We start from the raw sequence: 18,493 nt of genomic DNA on the forward strand, positions 1-18,493 counted from the left end.
ATAGGGACTAGGGGTGTAACGGTACACAGAATCTCGGTTCGGAACGTACCTCGGTTTTGAGGTCATGCTTCGGTTCATTTTCGGTACAGTGGTTCAAGTTGTTCATAACACACTTTTGTGCTTTTTACAATAGGAACATTAGACAATTTTAATTATTTTTTAGAAGAAGCTGAATAACCGCGAAAACGAAATACATTTAATGATGGAGACTCCGGCTTTCGTTTAGAATTGTCAACAATTTATTTGGGATTTAACATAGAATATTTAACATTCAAAATGAATTAAAAAATACCTTGAACAAGGAAATGTAACATTTAACGTCAATACAACCTCCAGCTTTCCTCGTGAGAGCCCGGTTTGTTTACATGATGTGGTTGCATCTGTCTGCGTCACAGAAATGGGGCGCCTGCACTCACATGAGGTCGCAGACGGCGGTGGTGTGCCAGACGAAGAGGTACTGGCAGCTGTCCGTCTCCAGCATGAACTCGGGGATGCCCACGCCCGCCGTGGGGCTGCAGTGGAACATGATGGTGGACGAGGCCTTCTTGGTCAACTCCCGGCCGCACACCGACTCCGAGGGCACCATCACGTCCAGGTTGGCCCCTGGGGGGGGTCGGGGGTGAGCAGAGGGGTGAGTGGGGGATGGGGGTCACGGTCATACAGGGGTGCTTCGTTGTGGAGGAGGGATCTTTGCGTGACCAGTCATGATCCACAGTGCACTTGTTCCTCTGTATTTAAAGTTGACCTGCCGTCTGCTGCTACACCCCCAGGGTCGTGTCATAGCGACCTACATATATTTGCATTAGCTTTCTGCTAAATCTTAAATTCGTTGCACTTTCATTTTATTACTTTGCCTTTATTTACTCTTACGTAAGTATTGTATTTCTTCATTTTATGTGCACTTTCTACAATACACTTTTAACTGCCTTTCTCTTCTTTTATTTATCTATTTTATGACAATGCTTCTACGTCAAGCACTTTGAGTCTACCTCGTGTATGAATATAGGGCTATATAAATAAAGTTGCCTTGCTCTGCCTTGCCTTACTTTTTCAATTTGGGCTACCTAAAGACAAGGCCTAGGCTGTGATCTACACCGTCTTTCCCCCGGACAGTTTAACCCTGAGAGAGTTCCCAACACATCGAACACGTCTTTATTTGTGTGTTGCATTGAGAAGGAATAACCTCGGGGGCGCCGTACCTTTGATGAAATACTTGGCCTTGCTGGACAAGCCGATCTTGCGGTGGTAGTTGCCGTTCAACTGCACCTGGCAGATGTTGGCGCCGTTGCAGCTGCTCAGAGAGCTGTTGGTGATGCCCGACAGCTGGATCTGGTAGACGTAGCTGTCACCGTTGGGCCGTTTGTCCCCCGACGCCTGGTGGGCACTGAGGGGATGGCCAGAGAGAGAGAGACAGAGACACAGAGAGAGAGACACAGAGAGAGACAGAGAGAGAGAGAGAGAGAGAGAGAGAGAGAGACAGAGAGAGAGACACAGAGAGAGAGAGAGACAGAGAGACAGAGAGGGAGACAGAGAGAGACAGAGAGAGAGACAGAGAGAGACACAGAGACAGAGACAGAGACAGAGACAGACAGAGAGAGAGAGACAGAGAGAGACAGAGAGAGACAGCCACAGAGACATGGGATGTTCAGGGTTTGTTGTAGTGCACAGCGGGTTTCGGCTTGGCATCTGCCAATCACAGCGCAGTACTAAAATGACTAGGAACACTTTATCCCCAAGGCCCACCGGTGTTAACAGAGAAGTTTATACTGTAAAATTCAGAGACGGATTAATGGACTGTTCTGTGTGTCTGTGTTTGTATATCTGTGCGCGCGCGCGCGCGTGCGTGTGTGTGTGGCTGTGTCTCAATTCAGGGGACGCATCCTTCGCAGGACGCGGTCTATGAAGGTGTGGCCTTCATAGACCGTGAAGGCCGGACCGAAGGCCGAACAAACGTTTTTAAATGAGACGGTCTGCCCTACGAAGCACATCAAGTTTGCGTAACAAGCCGTTAACACCCTGTACCTTGCGTGAATGACGCGCCGCTCCTGTCACCTAGCAACCCCGACAGCTTCGGTTCAAACCGGACGGCGGAGGAGAAATGGAGCAGTTTTATGTAACCCACTATTTAGGGGATGTCCACTTTCACTTAGATGTCCACTTCCTACTTTCTTATTTTATTTTATTTAGAATTTTCTATTTTTTATAATCTTATCTTCTATGCTTGTAATTTCTATTTGTACGGAGCACCTGGAACGAAACAATTTCCCCCCGGGGATCAATAAAGTTTTCTGATTCTGATTCTGATTCGGTTATATACGAATAATTATATAAAATATAACGTTAATTAGTTTGCTGTTATATGGCTCGTGTTAATGAAATTGAACTTTGACAATAAAGTTACAAATTTAAATAGTCCCAACTTTATTTTAATAGTTTTGTCATTGAATATGTAATTTGCTGCAACTGCCGCTTCCGCTCTCTCTGACGGCATTTCTGAAAGAAATCCAACGCGCAATGAATCTTGGGATACGTTGGGCCGTGAAGGATACATGTGGTGTATCCTTCAAATCAGGGGAAAGAAGGCTGCATTTGTCGGCCGCATTTGAAGGAGCCTTCGATATAGGACAGCCTTGACGCGTCGCAATGACGAATTGAGACAGCCTGTGTGTGTGTGTGTGTGTGTGTGTGTGTGTGTGTGTGTGTGTGTGTGTGTGTGTGTGTGTGTGTGTGTGTGTGTGTGTGTGTGTGTGTGTGTGTGTGTACATGTGTGTGTGTGTGTCATGAATACGTACACGTGTCTGTTTGTACGTATTTGATTTGAATGTGTACACGTTTGTGTCTTTGTCCGTGTGTGCTGTCAATGTGAATGTGAGTGTATGTACATCTGTGTGTGTGTGTGTGTGTGTTACCTGAAGTAAAGCACCCCGAGGCTGAGCTGGGTGCCCGTGTCGGGGACCCTGATGGTCCCGTTGACCATCTCCACCTCCCGCTGCTTCACCACGCAGGCGGCGCGCGTCTCCCAGCCGATGGTGAACACGCACGCCGCCTCGTCGAAGCTGGGGAGGAACACACGGTGGGAAGGGGGACGTGAGACAGCGCACAGGCAAGCACTCTGTGGTTGGGTCGCGGTTAGGTCAATTGACCACTGGCACCTAAAATATGTATGTACTTTTAATAAAAAAATATATAGATAGGTTGTGCGTAGATGCATCCCACGTTGCAATGGGCACATGTGTGTGTGTGTGTGTGTGCGACCTCTTGGACTGTGGATTAGCCTGACTGCGTTGAGTACGAGTAGAGGGGAAAATACGATTTGTGTTCCTTAACCTTTAATAGAATCACGTTCGACCATGTTTACAGTATGCTAACCTGACGTAAATGAGTGCCTGGGCCAGGCCTGTGTGGGGCGTTCATGACGCATGCGGGACGGTGCACACTCGCTTAAAAATACAAAAGGCCGGTGCGTAGTTCCATCAAAATGTAACCCGGGGGCCTTGACTGGGGTTCAGAGTTTCCTCAAACAAAAAGGTTTCTCACAGCTAATTGGCTATAAAAGCCTGCTTTTATGTTTATTCATTTTAATTTATACATTTTACTATCACCGAGCACAGCTGTGTTTCATTTCCTACTCCTGTGCGACTAGAATCAGTGGGGAGCCAAAATAAAATAACAATAAAAGTATCTCACGCACGCACGCACGCACGCACGCACGCACGCACGCACGCACGCACGCACGCACGCGCGCGCGCACACGCACACACACACACACACACACACACACACACACACACACACACACACACACACACACACACACACACACACACACACACACACACACACACACGGCTGGCTACCTGACGAGGGTGGGGCGTCCCACGGTGGAGCCGCAGGTCAGCTGGATCACGGTCTGGGCCTCCTTGCCGTTGCCACACACCCTGTCTCCCATGGAGTAGTTGACCAGCACCCGGTTGTCTGCACGAGAAGGGTCGGGGGGGGGGGGGGCAACAGGACATAGTCTCCTTGTTGAGCCATATGTAATCTTCTCCACTTTTGCTAATAGCGCTTTGTAAAATACAAATTATTATTTACTCATCATTCATTACATTTTCTTATTTATTTAATCGATACTACAGTATAAAGGTATGTCGTTATGGAAGGACCAATAAGATATTCCTTCACTCGTCCCAGGAGTCCATAACGCACACTGAATAAAAAGCTCTTAAGACATGGATGTCTCTATTGGTTTTTTTCTTTCCCCCCAGCAGAGGGACTTTTATTTTGAAACATGGGCCCACCGGCGTGGCTCATCTTCTGTGTGTAGACCCGGCCCAGCCCCTGGGTGGCGCCGGCCGCCGTGTGGCGGCACACGGTGGCGCTGCTGGGGCAGCCCGTCAGCCCCCCGCGGACCGCCCGGCACAGGTTGATGTAGTACCTGGGGGGGGGGGGGGGGGGGGGGGGGAGAGGGACGTCCAGTAAGAAGGAGGGAGTCGCCGTGTGAAACCACCGACACAAGATACACCTCATGACGGACGCTCATGAGATACGATGACGGAGGGACGTTCCTCGCCCCCGATGTCTAATTGATTTGGGACGCTTTGTGGTTGGAGGGTGAGAAGCCTCGGCAAGTTCAAAAACGTAGGATAAGATGCATAAAGGTTAGAGAGGCAGTGCTTACAGGCAGTAAAAACAGAAAAATTGACATTTTAGCATTTTGATAGTGGGTGTGGTCTAGATCAAAAGTAACCTAGCTTTCCGTTGAAAACAAAACCAAAAAGTAAAGTGAAACAAACCCTGAAAACAAAAACGCAAGCAAACTGTGGAAAAAGTCCCCAAAAGAAGAGACTCACGCGTCCCCCTGGTGGCTGAACTTCCAGGGCTCGGTGAGCGAGGAGAGCGTGCGCAGGTCGTAGGTCTGGTGCTGGCTCACCAGCTTGCACTCCATCTTGCTGGGGGGGCAGACCTGGCTGGTGGCCCACCGGAAGCTGGCCGCGCAGCCCCCCGTCTCCGAGAGCAGCTGGGGGGAGCCCTGGCCCGCCCCCTGGTCACACGTCAGCAGGATGGAGGTCTGGCGCTTGCCTGACACTGGAGGGCACAGGGGGGGGGGGGGGGGGGGGGGGGGGTGATGAGTGAAGCCTCAGGGGGACTGCCACACATCTCGCTCATACCGTTAGTGAGCAGGGGTCGCCGTGGTAACCCTCCCTTGTGCTGGGATGCTATTACTAGGTATCTTTGTACTATGTACAAAGGGACTTACACTGACATCAGATTGTTTGTCAAGGAGCACCTAGGGTGTAATATTACAAAATATATATCATGCAATAATAATACTAAAAGAATATATAAAAATATAATGATATATTTGACCAAATAAATGTATTTATGGCATTTCTAGAACACTTTCAAAGTGACTCTCTCTCTCATCCCCCAACACACACACACACACACACACACACACACACACACCTTTCCCGCAGAACCCCCACTGCTTGTCCTGGTCGTAGTTGGCGGTGGTGGAGCACCACAGCCTGCCGTCCGAGCGGCCCTGCACCGTGCACGCCATGTACGACTTCTTCTGGAAGACGAACGGGAACACGCACTGCTTCTCATCCAGCGTCACTGGGGCACACACACACAACAACACTCAGTACTGCATGGATCATTTACAAACGATAGACAATACGCGTGAAGCATATTCCTTTTAATAACCGTACCCGTCTCATCTACCAACAATGTGCGTCTTTAAGGTTAATCACTAATCTGAGATTAAACTCCATGTTGTTCTGGAGCAATGGAAAAAACCTTTTGGACCAATGATAACATAATAATTATATCATCATTAATAACATCATCGTCCAAATAAGTAATTGGCCGTCTCTTGATATGATTGATATAGATCTATATAGAATATATATAGATATGGATATAGAATGTACACATATGCCACTATTCATGACGGCTCCACTAAAGTAGATCCCATGAGCGGATGGATTCCCAGACCACCCATCCCTTCATCCCCAGTACGTGGAGCGGCGTGAACACCCACCCGCTGGGCAGGGGTCCCCCCCGCCGTACTGCATGAGCAGCGCCCCCTCCTGGTGCCGGTAGTCCAGGGTCATGGCCTGGCTGCGGCCGTAGGACACGGCCGTGGGGGGCACCGCCGGCCCCCCCCCGGAGCTGGACACCTGGCACACCGCGCTGCCCTTGCAGGCGGGCTCTGCCACCGAGCCGCACACGTTGAGCCGGTACACCCTGGAGACCCCCGGGCCGGCCGGGACCTGGGGGGGGAAGGGGGGGGGGGGAGACGGGCCTCGCTACAGTCGTTGTATACGAACCTTGCAGTGCAAAATTGTTGTCGCATTGTTTTTGTTTTGTGTGTTTCAATACAGATGTTTTAGATTCTTTATTGCTGATTGTATTGTGACTAATTATTAAAATGTGTATTATTCACAGCCCCTTTTATATGGATTCATTGGTTGTTGGTGCATGCTGCGGTTATGACTAGGACTATGATGGATTAAGACCCATCTAATGTAAAATAATAGTACTATGTATTCAATTAGAAATATTGTATGTATATTTACATAATTTTATATAAAAACAGGGAATATATTTTATATATATCTGAATATAATATATGTTTCTTTTAAGATGAACTTGGAATGAACAGATTTGAACTGTATTTTACGCAGTACATTATTTATGTTGGTTAGGTCCCCTCTGGGTTTACCTGGATCTCCCCCTTGAGGGGCGAGAGGTCGAAGGTGAACTGCATCTGAGAGTCTGTGAGTTGGCAGCCGCTGGTGTGCGTGGCGTCGGAGCAGACCACGGGCGTGGCCCACTCGAACAGGTACACACAGCCCTGCTGCTGCAGCATGCGGGGGGAGCCCTAGTGACAGAGGGGGGGTCAGTCGTCTGGTATCACCAGTCATTCATTTAAACTCACACACGGGAATCTTAATCATTTGTATTCTTGGACTTGTTTCTGTGTATTTTGATCCTAAACATATTGCACAGCATAGTTATGGTCAAGCAGCGATATGGATAAACTTGCCTTGCACATATATTCATATGCTCGTCTAAAGTATATATATAAATATATGTACATATTCAATATCAAATACATTTTAATATATAAGGGACTTGTTATCGAGCGGCTTCTGCTTCCTCTCCTACGTTCATGAGATGATAAAGCCTGTTGTGAGGTCACAGGCTTGCACTGAGCGGTCTGTTTGATCCAGGTAAGCTTTATTGGGTGGCACTCTTTGAATGAAACGACAGCAGCAGCCCTGTTGCTGAGCGTCTGACCGGTGAACCCGTACCAGATCCAGGCCCCTCTGGCAGCTGAAGACAATGGTGGAGGTGTAGTTCAGGGAGGGGTCGGCGCTGCAGGGCGTGGAGCTATTGTAGGTGATTGACACCTCGTTGGTGGCGCTGTCAAAACGCGGGCCATTGGTTGTCCTCCCGATGTCCTGGACACAAGACGGTGAAGACACATCAAACGAAGACGGTGGAAATATGGATCACAAATACAGAGAACTAAACTGAGAAACAACTTGAGGAATAAAGTGAAAATACTGTTTAGCCTTCAATTGATTACTGAATTTAACAAGGTTTAATCAACCGATGTAGCCTAGCCCTACATAGCGTAGTGATGTAAACATCTGACTTTGGTTGCCATTGATTTATTGAATAAAGTTAATTTTATTTTTGCTGCAAAAACAGGAGCTCATTATACTGCTGTATATGAAACGCTGGGACCCTTCCGGCTTCCCACACGTGGGAGTGTGCGCGTGTGTCCGTGCGTGCGTCCGTAACTCACCACAGGCGCTGCGTCGTCAGGGTCCATGCAGACGGTGGTCCCGGGGGGGCAGGCCACGCCAGGGATGGGGTTGAGGGGTTCGCAGATGTTGATGTAGAAGTCTGGGATACCGTCGTCCTCATTCTGGGTCAGCTCGTCATCTGGGGTCACGCATCACAAAGTGAGATGAAGTCATATATGCTTCATAACAATAGGCTTATTCCAACTGTGGGTACAGAGGTATAATGTATGTAGAGGTGGTTCTGTCTCATTTTGGAATGAAGAAAAGTTAATGACGCTGTAGGGAAGATTCAAGAGTTGTAAAGTTTGAGAGCAGAAAAGAGCAGAAGAGAGCAGGTTGTTAAAAACACCCAAAAACAACTCTGTTGCGTCTCTGCTCCCTCCCTCGTGATGGTACATACCCGTGGCACTGTAATAGCCAGTGGCGTGGATCAGGGGGCTCAGGTCAATGAGGGTGGAGCCATTCAGGACGGAGCAGGTCACCTGGGGCGGGCAATGAGTCAGAGAGAGAGACAGAGAGACAGAGAGAGAGACAGAGAGAGAGAGAGACGGAGAGAGACAGAGAGAGAGACAGAGAGAGAGAGACAGAGACAGAGAGAGACACAGAGACAGAGAGAGACACAGAGACAGAGAGAGACAGAGAGAGACACAGAGACAGAGACAGAGAGAGACACAGAGACAGAGACAAAGACGGACAGACAGACAAACAGACACAGAGAGAGAGAGAGACACAGAGAGGCAGATTAAAAGAGAGGGAACGAGAATCACTTAAAAAATCACTTAAAAAATAAATAAATATGATTGTTCATTTTTTATTAATTCAGAATCCTAACTAAAATGATCATCATCATCATTATTATTATAAATTATATAGACACACACTCACAAACTTAGCATGGATCACAGGGAGGGTTTCTGATTAACTGTCAGTCTGGTATTGGCCAGTATTGCTGGCCAATATATCAGTGACAATGAGAGCTGCTAGTCAGGTAAATAATACATAATGTACAGTATGTATACATCGTATTAGGACTCTCTACACATGTGCAGGCCTTCATGAGCAAATATGTAACTACTCAGTACACACTCACAACACAGAGTCACGCTTGCACGCAAACACACACACACACACACACACGCTTGCACGCAAACACACACACACGCACACACAAACACACACACGCACACAATCACATTTGCAGGCAAATACACAAACAAATAAAAATACAACCAAAAACACACAGAATTTATAGGAATGTCTTCCTGTACGGTTAGGGCTAGGGTTACGTACCGGCTGCTCACAGACAAGGGGTGTGTGCATGGAGAAGAAGTGGGTGCAGGTGCTTGAATCAGAGTCCACGAGGACAGGCTGTGTGGAGGCCGTACCCCAGCCTGCAGACCTGGACGGGGGGAACACATCACTTCAGAACTGGCACCTTGAAGTACACTGAGAATCCATACCCATTACATAGCCATCAAACCGTTATCATTTTGACTTGTATTTCGTTATTTCTTAGATTAATTGATTCCTTAGGGTTAGGGTGAGTGGGGCAAACTCTGACTCATCTTAACACATACACACAGTATGCCGCAAGCTCCTTGAAATGTGTCATTTGAAATTATTGTCCCGATTCACCGAACGTAAATGAGGAATAACATAAAAAAAAAAAAATGCAATTTGAAAAGAAAGCATACATTCATCATCATGACAATCATCATCAAAAGCAGATCGTGCCCAAAGGTCAATCAAAACAAATTGTAACTAGAGAGGGAGTGTGCAGACCTGCAGATGAAGCTGATGACGCTCTTGTGCTTGAGGGCCGGGTTGGCTTCGCAGGCGTCTCCGCCCTCGTAAGTAAGCTCCAGCACCTGGTCCACGTAGGACAGCTTCCTGCTGGTCTGGCCCCCGCTCACCGAAGTTCTGACGGTCTTGATGCACACACCTAACGCATAGTGAAGCAGATGTACACACACACACCTCGTCAATTCGCGTAACACATTCCACCCCCTGCTACGAGGACCACATCGAGATTTGCCTGCCATGTTCCTCCAAAGATCGGAGTAATTCCATACAAAGAAATGCGTGTTTATTGATCCATGGTCGCCCACTCAGGTTAATTTGACAGAGCTGACGGCTCCAGTGAACGAGTGACGTCAGTTAGATTAGAGCGACTTCCTACTTATTCCTTCCAAGGGGTGATGACCAACTACTACTAATTCCTTATACAAACAATCATTGCGTTAAAAAAAATACTGAGTTTGTGTTTCTGTTTTTCTACTCAAGTTTCTACAGTATCAGTCCTGTTTTACTGTACGTTTTAATTGCTGTTTTATAATACAAAGGGTACAAATGAGCCGGACAAAATGTAAAGTACAATCGTCTGCTGCTATCCAAAAACTCACTCCACAGCAAAAAAACATCCCAGTCTATGACGCACACATCACTGGATTCAGTGTTAAAGTGACGCAAATCCTCAGGCTGGGCATCACGCTTCTTTTCAACGTGCCCGGGGTGGACGACGCTCAAAGTCTGTTCAACATCTCAGCAAAAAACACTGACGCATTTGCAGATCCCTGCCAAAGCCCTCCCTCTGGTTCTTAAAGTGGAGTGACGTAATGTACGGTCAACCGAAACGGACATCATCTTCAAAGATCGGCAACCATTAACAGAATGCTCAATAGGGTGGATTCTTTTTTTTACCTTCGACACCAAAGTGCATTATTCATGATCTGACTTCATGAGCCTTTAACGACTGCAGATCAGCCGCTGTTCCATGAACAACGTACAGAATATGTTCCAGTCCCGATGCCTACGCCACCATACTGGAAACGTATCATTAAAACTTGATCCAAATTACTGTTTAAATTGTTGTTTGTCCGTTTTCTTTCTGTTTATTCATTTGATTAAATCCTTAAAGAGGTATTAATAAACTATTCTTCAATTAAAGTTTTCACTTATATTTCTTTGTGGCAATAAATAATAAGAAAACAACAACATTCAACAACTTCAATGTTACAAGGCTCCTACTGTGCAAGGGCGTTGCATGTCACGTCATGGATCAACAGAAAGAGGGGAGAGTGGTCTACATGGCAACAGTGTTGCCTTGGGGCGACCAGTCGACTGACGGCGGCGATGAACTGGGTACCTGTGCCCTCGCTGCACCCGGAGTTGGGCAGCTCTCCGCAGATGTTCAGGCGGATCATCTTCTGGTGGTCGGCGTGGTCGTAAATGGTGTAGCCCCCCTCCACGGACAGAGGGTTAAGGTCAAACTGATGCCCTTGGATGGTGGGGTGGGGGGGAAACTTTGGTTAATATTTTGATTGTTGGGGCAGTGTAACATAGGCTGTGTATGCGCACTCTACGATACACATATTCAGACGTTCTGTGGCTGAGAGGCCACTCAATGGCGCTACGTCTGCAAAGATGTCCTCTTTCCTAACCCCTTGATGAACCCGTTAAGACATGAAAGGCTCAACAACGGAAGTCAGGTGGCATTTTTAAGGCCAAAAGGCTAACCTCTTTCTTGAGGCGACTGGAGGTAAGGGCGGGACATAGCTTTACAATTTGAATCAGTCCAAAAACTAAGCTAGCTTTCAACCACTGAGCAAGGACTTACAGTTGACCAAAGAAAGATGTACACTCAAATCATTTCGTATTTTATATCGTGATATTGAAGTAATTCAACTAAAGGCCACATTTGATTTTCAAAACATACATTTTGTGAGAACTCTAACATGTTTCTCTGAAGTGGTACATTCAATTAATTGTAATGCAGTGACATCATTTCATGGCCAGTCTACTGACGAAATTCAGAGAATTTAGCAAATCCGTGTACATGCACGCGTGCCTGGGTGCGTGCGTGTGCGGGTCTAACCTGTAGCGGGGTTGGCGACCCTACAGGCGCCGTGCATGCTGCCGTTGAGAGGGCAGGCGGCCACGGTGAACCACATGAAGGTGTACACACAGTCCTCGATCGCCGTGACGAGGATGGGCCGGGAGTCCTGGGCGAGGGACAGAGAGCGAGTGAGTGAGTGAGTGAGTGAGTGAGTGAGTGAGTGAGTGAGTGAGTGAGTGAGTGAGTGAGTGAGTGAGTGAGTGAGTGAGTGAGTGAGTGAGTGAGAGATCAGCATTGATCAAGGGTAAGCCATGTAGTGCACAATGTTATAGTTTGATGCAAAACACACCAACATTGGTTGATCATCATCTCTGATTCTAAACAGAATTGAAGGGTTAGAGTATTTTATCATCATTCAATTCAAAGTATAAATATTGGAGGGAGGGGGATTTGCCGCTCCTCTTGAAGCCTGGCCCATTGATTGATTGGCTGAGGCTGAACGACGCCACGGTCCACCCCGAGCACTGGTATGACGGGCGGGGGGGGGGGTCACGTACCACCTTGTCCTTGTCGCACTGGAAGCGGATGACGGCGCTCTTGCTGCGGAGGCCGTCAGGGCAGAGCGCTCCACCGGTGTACTTCAGCTGCAGCACGCCGCGCTCGAAGCTGGGCCCCGCGTTGGCCTCCCCCAGGCCCACGTACTGGTCCCCCTCCTTGAGGCAGGCGGCCGCGCCCGACGGACACTTCCACGAGCCTATAGCAGATGATGTTGGAAAGGGGACGGGGGCCGATGATAAAGAGGTTTTTTTTTGCAGTGGTTTTCATAAAGATAAACCAGGATATTCTTGAAAGCATCTAATAGAGGCAGTGAGACATTTACACAGCCTGGAACGTTTGAATGCTTGGTTTATTATTTCTATATTCAAGAAAGAAAAAATAAAACAAGATCCGTGTTTCAATTGTACATAATTATCAACAAACCAACAATGGATTTATCGGGGAAATCGAATAAACCGGCCATGCCATTATCATGAATCCCTCAATTTCCTAATTCGTTGTCATTGAATTGAATGATCAATAGTTCAAGGATCCACACCTCTTGAAAAAACAATGACCAATTCATGACATTAGAGATGCAGGGTACAGGGATGGCAGACAGATCTATAGAAGCACACGGCCGAACCCGGGCCCCCAATCTAACTCACCCCCCTGCGGCACCAGGGACCGGCACATGTTGATGTAGAAGCGCTGCTGCGTGGTGGAGGAGCCCGGGGTGGTGCTCTCCCCCACCCAGTTGGTGTTATCCAGGGCCAGGGAGGACAGGTCGTAGGAGCGGCCCTCGCCGTCGCTGGGGGGGGGAGGGGGTTGGATCACATGCTTAGGCCATACAGCTGAAGCAACACGCATAGACCACCACAACCATCCTAGAATGACCATACTAGTGTGTGTGTGTGTGTGTGTGTGTGTGTGTGTGTGTGTGTGTGTGTGTGTGTGTGTGTGTGTGTGTGTGTGTGTGTGTGTGTCTTACTTGTAGGAGCAGGATATTTTCTTCACAGGGACACAGGCCAGAGCTGTTTCCCAGTTAAACATGTAGGTGCACTCCGGGGTCTCCTTGATGAACTCTGGCGCCCCCTACAGTCGACAAGACAAGCGGCAGGCAATATTACACGACAATCCTGCCCTAGTTTTACATGGTGAGTGAGATTGCGTGTGTGTGTGTGATTGTGTGTGCGAGTCTGTGTGTGTGTGTGTGTGTGTGTGTGTGTGTGTGTGTGTGTGTGTGTGTGGGAGAGAGAGACTGTGAGTAAGTGAGAGAGAGAGACTGTGAGTAAGTGAGAGAGTCTGAGTAAGTGAGAGAGTCAGAGTGTGTGAGAGTCAGAGTGTGTGAGAGTCAGAGTGTGTGAGAGTCAGAGTGTGTGAGAGTCAGAGTGTGTGAGAGTCAGAGTGTGTGTGAGTCAGAGTGTGTGAGAGTCAGAGTGTGTGTGAGTCAGTGTGTGTGTGAGTCAGAGTGTGTGAGAGTCAGAGTGTGAGAGTCAGAGTGTGTGAGAGTCAGTGTGTGTGAGAGTCTGAGTGTGTGAGAGTCTGAGTGTGTGAGAGTCAGTGTGTGAGAGTCAGTGTGTGAGAGTCTGAGCGTGTGAGAGTCAGTGTGTGTGTGAGTCAGAGCGTGTGTGAGTCAGTGTGTGTGAGTCAGTGTGTGTGTGAGTCAGAGCGTGTGAGAGTCAGAGTGTGTGAGAGTCAGAGTGTGTGTGAGTCTGAGTGTGAGAGAGTCAAAGCGTGTGAGAGTCTGAGCGTGTGTGAGTCAGTGTGTGTGTGAGTCAGAGCGTGTGTGAGTCAGTGTGTGTGTGTGAGTCAGAGCGTGTGAGAGTCAGTGTGCGTCACTCACTGGATGCTGGTCGGGGTGGCAGGAGAAGTACACCTCAGTGGAGCGGTTGTAAATCTTGTGGCAGGTCTCGCCCATGGTGTAGTTCAGGATGAGCTGGTCCCCCACGTAGCTCAGAGTCTGAGACGCCATCCCTAGGATCAGGAACAAACCACATCCTCACTGCTCAGACACTGCAGCGCCGTGTGGGGGTTCCCAACCAGCAGCCCTGGAGCGAAGGACCAACATTAACTGCTCAACTAAACGACGCCAGACATTTGGGTCGGCGCTCATAGTGTTCTTAAGGTATTGGGAGCAGAAGATACTGGGTTTGATCCCCATGTGGTCAAAAACGAGAAACAGATTTGATCACAACGGATCCTACCTCAAACAGAGTGCCGGTAAGAAAGGCCAACGAAGATTGAATGAATTGAGATGAATCACTGGCGAAAGAGTGTGAAAGAGTCCGTCTGTCTGTCTGTCTGTCTGTCTGTCTGTCTGTCTGTCTGTTGCTCACCTGCTATCTTCTGGACGGCCCCCTTCACCTGGCAGGAGGCCACGCGGTCGTTGCCCGTGTCCTTGTGGGTGCAGATGCCCCGTTGCAGCCCCCCGCACACAGACAGGTGGTAGGTGTATTCCCCGCTCTGCACCGGGTAGTCCCTCCCCTCCAGGGCGCTCAGGTTGAACAGGTGCCCGCTGCGGGGCTCCAGCACCTGGCAGTCATCGCCTGCATGGGGAGGGCAGGAGGTCAATCCATTCAGTTGTATTTATAGGGGGGCAGGAGGTCAATCCATTCACTTGTATTTATAGGGGGGCAGGAGGGCAATCCATTCTACCCCCCCAGGGGGGGGAAAGAAAAAAAATAATTTAATTAGCAAGGAAGACATCTTGAGACGGAACGTTGAGAGTTGGGGATCCCTCCTTCCACGGGTGGTAAGGAGTGCAATGGGTGCCATAGTTGACATACTTACAGGCAAAACATTTTCAATCATGTAGTTAATAAAAGTAAGTAGAACTAATGTCTATGGTGATGGGTTACTGGCCGGTTAACCGTAAGCGGTTACAGTAGCGTCATACGGGTCATTCATCCGTCATGCGGTGTGATTAGTTGACCTGCTTTTGTCCCAGGTTGTCATTGTGACACAGTCCCCACCGCTGTCGCCGGTGTACGGTCGGCCCACCCACCTTGAGACTTCCTGATGGGGCAGGCTTCAGACGTTCTCCAGACGAACACGTACTCGCAGCCGTCCTGGCGGTCAAAGATCGCGGAGCCCTGCAAACACAAACACACACACACACACACACACACACACACACACACACACACACGTTAAAAGAAAGAAACAAAAGATTTATAGTATAGCAACATGCTTAATAAGTACAGACCTCCAGCGATGTAATTCATTACAATAAAGCGGCCAACCTTGGATCAGTTGGATGCTTTTGTTTACCTGGGGCCAGTGTTTCAAAAGAGTTCCAACTACGTGACAAAATCAACCCATAGTGACAGCAGCAAACGCAACGACGGCGTCGTTCGCCGCATCACCTGGCACTGCTTTGAGCCAATGGGAACTGTGTTTGTGATCTCAGCGATGCGGTTCTTACACCCTGCTTCATTCAACCCTTCTTCTCCACCGGACCGTCACCTTCCCGGAACATGTGATGCAGAATAAACCCCCACAACCCATAATAACGTCGGGGGCACAGGGGAGGGGGGGGGACTCACGGGATTGTCGTCACACTGGAAGATGAGGCGTGTGGAGTAGCGGCCCCCGTCACCACAGGGGTCCCCGTTGTGGTACACGATGGTGACGGAGCCGTCCTCCGCCAACCGCGGGCTGGACTGCACGTAGCCCAGGTTCACCATGAGCCCGTTGAGGCGGGCGCAGGCTCCCAGGGGCCCTGAAGGGAGAGGGGCCCCGGTTACACTAATAGAAGGTCTGTCTCCACATAGATTTATACACAAAAAGGTGGGTGCCAGAATGTGTGAGTGAGTATGTCTGCCTGAGAGTTTGAGAAAGAGGGTGAAAGAGTGTGAGAGAGTGAGAGAGTGAGAGAGTGAGAGAGTGAGAGAGTGAGTGAGTGAGTGAGTGAGTGAGTGAGTGAGTGAGTGAGTGAGTGAGTGAGTGAGAGAGAGTGAGTGAGTGAGTGAGCGAGTGTGTCTGCGTCAGAGTGTGAGAAAGGGTGTGAGTGAGTGAGTGTTTACATACCGAGACAGCCGTCAACGGGAGGCAGGGGTTTACAGACGTTGATGTAGAATTCGCGAGTTGACGCCTTGGAGGACGCGTCTATGGCGATCCAGGGGCTGTCGTCGGCGTTCCGGGTCAGACGGCTGAGGTCGTACTCGTTGCCGTGGGAATCTGATGAAGGAAGACAGGATCCACGGTTGAACGAACATTCAAGGTGTAGTTCTTTAAACAACGTCGTGTCAAAATGTCTTTAACGTAATAATACATCTAAACAAGTAAGAATTACAATAATATGGTCTATAAATAAAATAATTATAGAGCAGAATGAAACATTAATGCTACAGGGCTTGGACATATAATTATCTAGACATCTGTAGTCAATGCCGATCAATAGTGATTTCAATAATGTCGATAAAATCCCATCCTTCAACTGATATATTCTGCATATAAAAAAAAATGGCCAGCCCGTATTTCTCTCAAATGACAAGACTCCACTGTGGGCACTCACAGAACCCCTCCCACTCACGCAGACCAGCTACGCTAGTTGGCGTCGCCCAGCCAGTTAATAACCGGGTTCTGATGACTCTTGAGGTGTTTGAATTATTAAAATCTCCCGCCTGCTATTAGAGACAGGCTCAACACTACACTGAAAATAATTAAATGGTTTATAAAAGCATAGTGAAGCCAGAATGCATGGAGCATGGATGATCTTTGTCCAAAACTTGAGGTAAGTTTTCATACATAGATTTAAATATGTACTCCGACTGCCCTCTATAGGTTAAACATGGGCTATTGCATGCCTGCTCTGTCATTTGTAGTTTGGGGTTACCAGGTAATGTCAATCAAACATTCGTGCTTCACCCAATCAAATCGGATTTGAGCTAGCAGGCGTTTCGTATGCAAGAAGGCAACAGCCTGTACAGTGCAATAGCCCTAACGGAAAAGAAAAGACGGCAAGGATGCCCTCTTTAGATTCTACTATGGGCCCTCGGTCCAACAGGTAGCCTTTGGTTTCCCCTTGGATAAATATTTATAGATGTGTGCCCATATATGGCCATGTGTCGGGGGCTCTTACCGGACACCTGGCAGTCCACGGGGGCAGGGATGCAGGCCAGAGGGGTGGCGAACTGGAAGAAGACGTTGTGGGTGGTGCTGTTCTCCGCGCTGGAGCCCAGGCTCTCATTCTCCAGGCTCAGCACTCCATCGTGGGCGTCGTGGCTGCACATGAAACTAATGGTGAAGGTGTCCCGGGTGCCTGGAGACATGGGAGAGGAGGGGAAGGACACTTGAGACAAGAGCGCAAAATACAAAGGGGTCTGTACTCTGGAATTAATAATTACATCATATAAACTTCTTGAATTCGGATAAATTAGTTAATGAACCCCCAACCCCTCTAAAGGGTGATTTAAGATGTAAAAAGCATCGCATCACACACACACACACACACACACACCAACATACACACACGGTATTTGTGATCACCGACACACAGCATGAAGCAGGTGTACACATTTTGATAACTATGCAACTCTGCAGGCTTCGTATTATATTGTAGATTTAGCCACATAACAACCACCACATAGTTGCAGAATGACCGATGACTGATTCATTTCTGAACCTGAGCCTCACACAGAGCCACTGTAAAGAGACAAGGCAAGTCGAGTCATTGGATTGGTACAGCCCTTTATCACAGCCACACTCAAAAGGGCTTCACAGGCCACACATTATGACATCCCCCATACCCTTAGGAAAACAAGAGGAAGGAACAAAGACTGAGGGCAATGGTGGCCATGATGGACGGCCAAGAGAAGATGCTAGCAGGCTACCTGTGGGCGTGTCCAGCGTGCCCTTGTACGTGAGTGTGATCAGCCCGCCGGTGGAGTACTGCAGCGACTTCACCATCCCCACTGGACCAATCACAGTATCCCCCTCCAGCTCGCAGCCAGCCACGCCGTCACCGCACTTCGGCATGTCAGCACAGATGTTCACCTGATGGGAGGGAGAGCTCAGCAGCTGAATGCCAGTGTGTGTGTGTGTGTGTGTGTGTGTGTGTGTGTGTGTGTGTGTGTGTGGTCCTCTGTTTACAGGGTTGAATGCATCTGATTGTGTGTAGCGGGTCGCAACTTGTTGGAGCTCGGCTCCACTTAACAAAAGGAAAATCAAGGAGGCCTCGTGGCTGGGAGAACGTCTTATCTTACTGATCCTCACCCATCACCCATAATGACACGTGTCTGTTCCAAGCCATGAAACCGGTACGGTTCATGGACTTGAAAGGAGCAGGGGTTTC

At 48.6% G+C, this 18,493-nt stretch overlaps 1 protein-coding gene across 1 annotated transcript in view; it reads right to left on the reverse strand.

The window, feature by feature from the left end:
* The window catches only part of igf2r (insulin-like growth factor 2 receptor), a 42,211-nt gene that overhangs the window by 2,861 nt on the left and 20,857 nt on the right, over window positions 1–18,493 (reverse strand). The window contains exons 22-47 of the mRNA XM_056580775.1: window positions 18,033–18,195; window positions 17,282–17,461; window positions 16,228–16,377; window positions 15,744–15,919; window positions 15,203–15,290; window positions 14,535–14,744; window positions 14,042–14,172; window positions 13,187–13,290; window positions 12,864–13,006; window positions 12,216–12,412; window positions 11,698–11,824; window positions 10,969–11,100; window positions 9,606–9,765; window positions 9,114–9,222; window positions 8,224–8,305; window positions 7,823–7,962; window positions 7,323–7,472; window positions 6,731–6,889; window positions 6,047–6,278; window positions 5,467–5,619; window positions 4,851–5,085; window positions 4,299–4,435; window positions 3,858–3,975; window positions 2,910–3,056; window positions 1,200–1,384; window positions 417–603 (exon numbers count right to left, since the gene is read on the reverse strand). Coding sequence (XP_056436750.1) covers window positions 417–603; window positions 1,200–1,384; window positions 2,910–3,056; window positions 3,858–3,975; window positions 4,299–4,435; window positions 4,851–5,085; window positions 5,467–5,619; window positions 6,047–6,278; window positions 6,731–6,889; window positions 7,323–7,472; window positions 7,823–7,962; window positions 8,224–8,305; window positions 9,114–9,222; window positions 9,606–9,765; window positions 10,969–11,100; window positions 11,698–11,824; window positions 12,216–12,412; window positions 12,864–13,006; window positions 13,187–13,290; window positions 14,042–14,172; window positions 14,535–14,744; window positions 15,203–15,290; window positions 15,744–15,919; window positions 16,228–16,377; window positions 17,282–17,461; window positions 18,033–18,195 — 3,995 coding nt within the window. The remainder of the gene's footprint in view (window positions 1–416; window positions 604–1,199; window positions 1,385–2,909; window positions 3,057–3,857; window positions 3,976–4,298; window positions 4,436–4,850; window positions 5,086–5,466; window positions 5,620–6,046; window positions 6,279–6,730; window positions 6,890–7,322; window positions 7,473–7,822; window positions 7,963–8,223; window positions 8,306–9,113; window positions 9,223–9,605; window positions 9,766–10,968; window positions 11,101–11,697; window positions 11,825–12,215; window positions 12,413–12,863; window positions 13,007–13,186; window positions 13,291–14,041; window positions 14,173–14,534; window positions 14,745–15,202; window positions 15,291–15,743; window positions 15,920–16,227; window positions 16,378–17,281; window positions 17,462–18,032; window positions 18,196–18,493) is intronic.

This window comes from Gadus chalcogrammus, chromosome 21, assembly GCF_026213295.1.
Source record: "Gadus chalcogrammus isolate NIFS_2021 chromosome 21, NIFS_Gcha_1.0, whole genome shotgun sequence".
In the NCBI taxonomy this organism is placed as follows: domain Eukaryota; kingdom Metazoa; phylum Chordata; class Actinopteri; order Gadiformes; family Gadidae; genus Gadus; species Gadus chalcogrammus.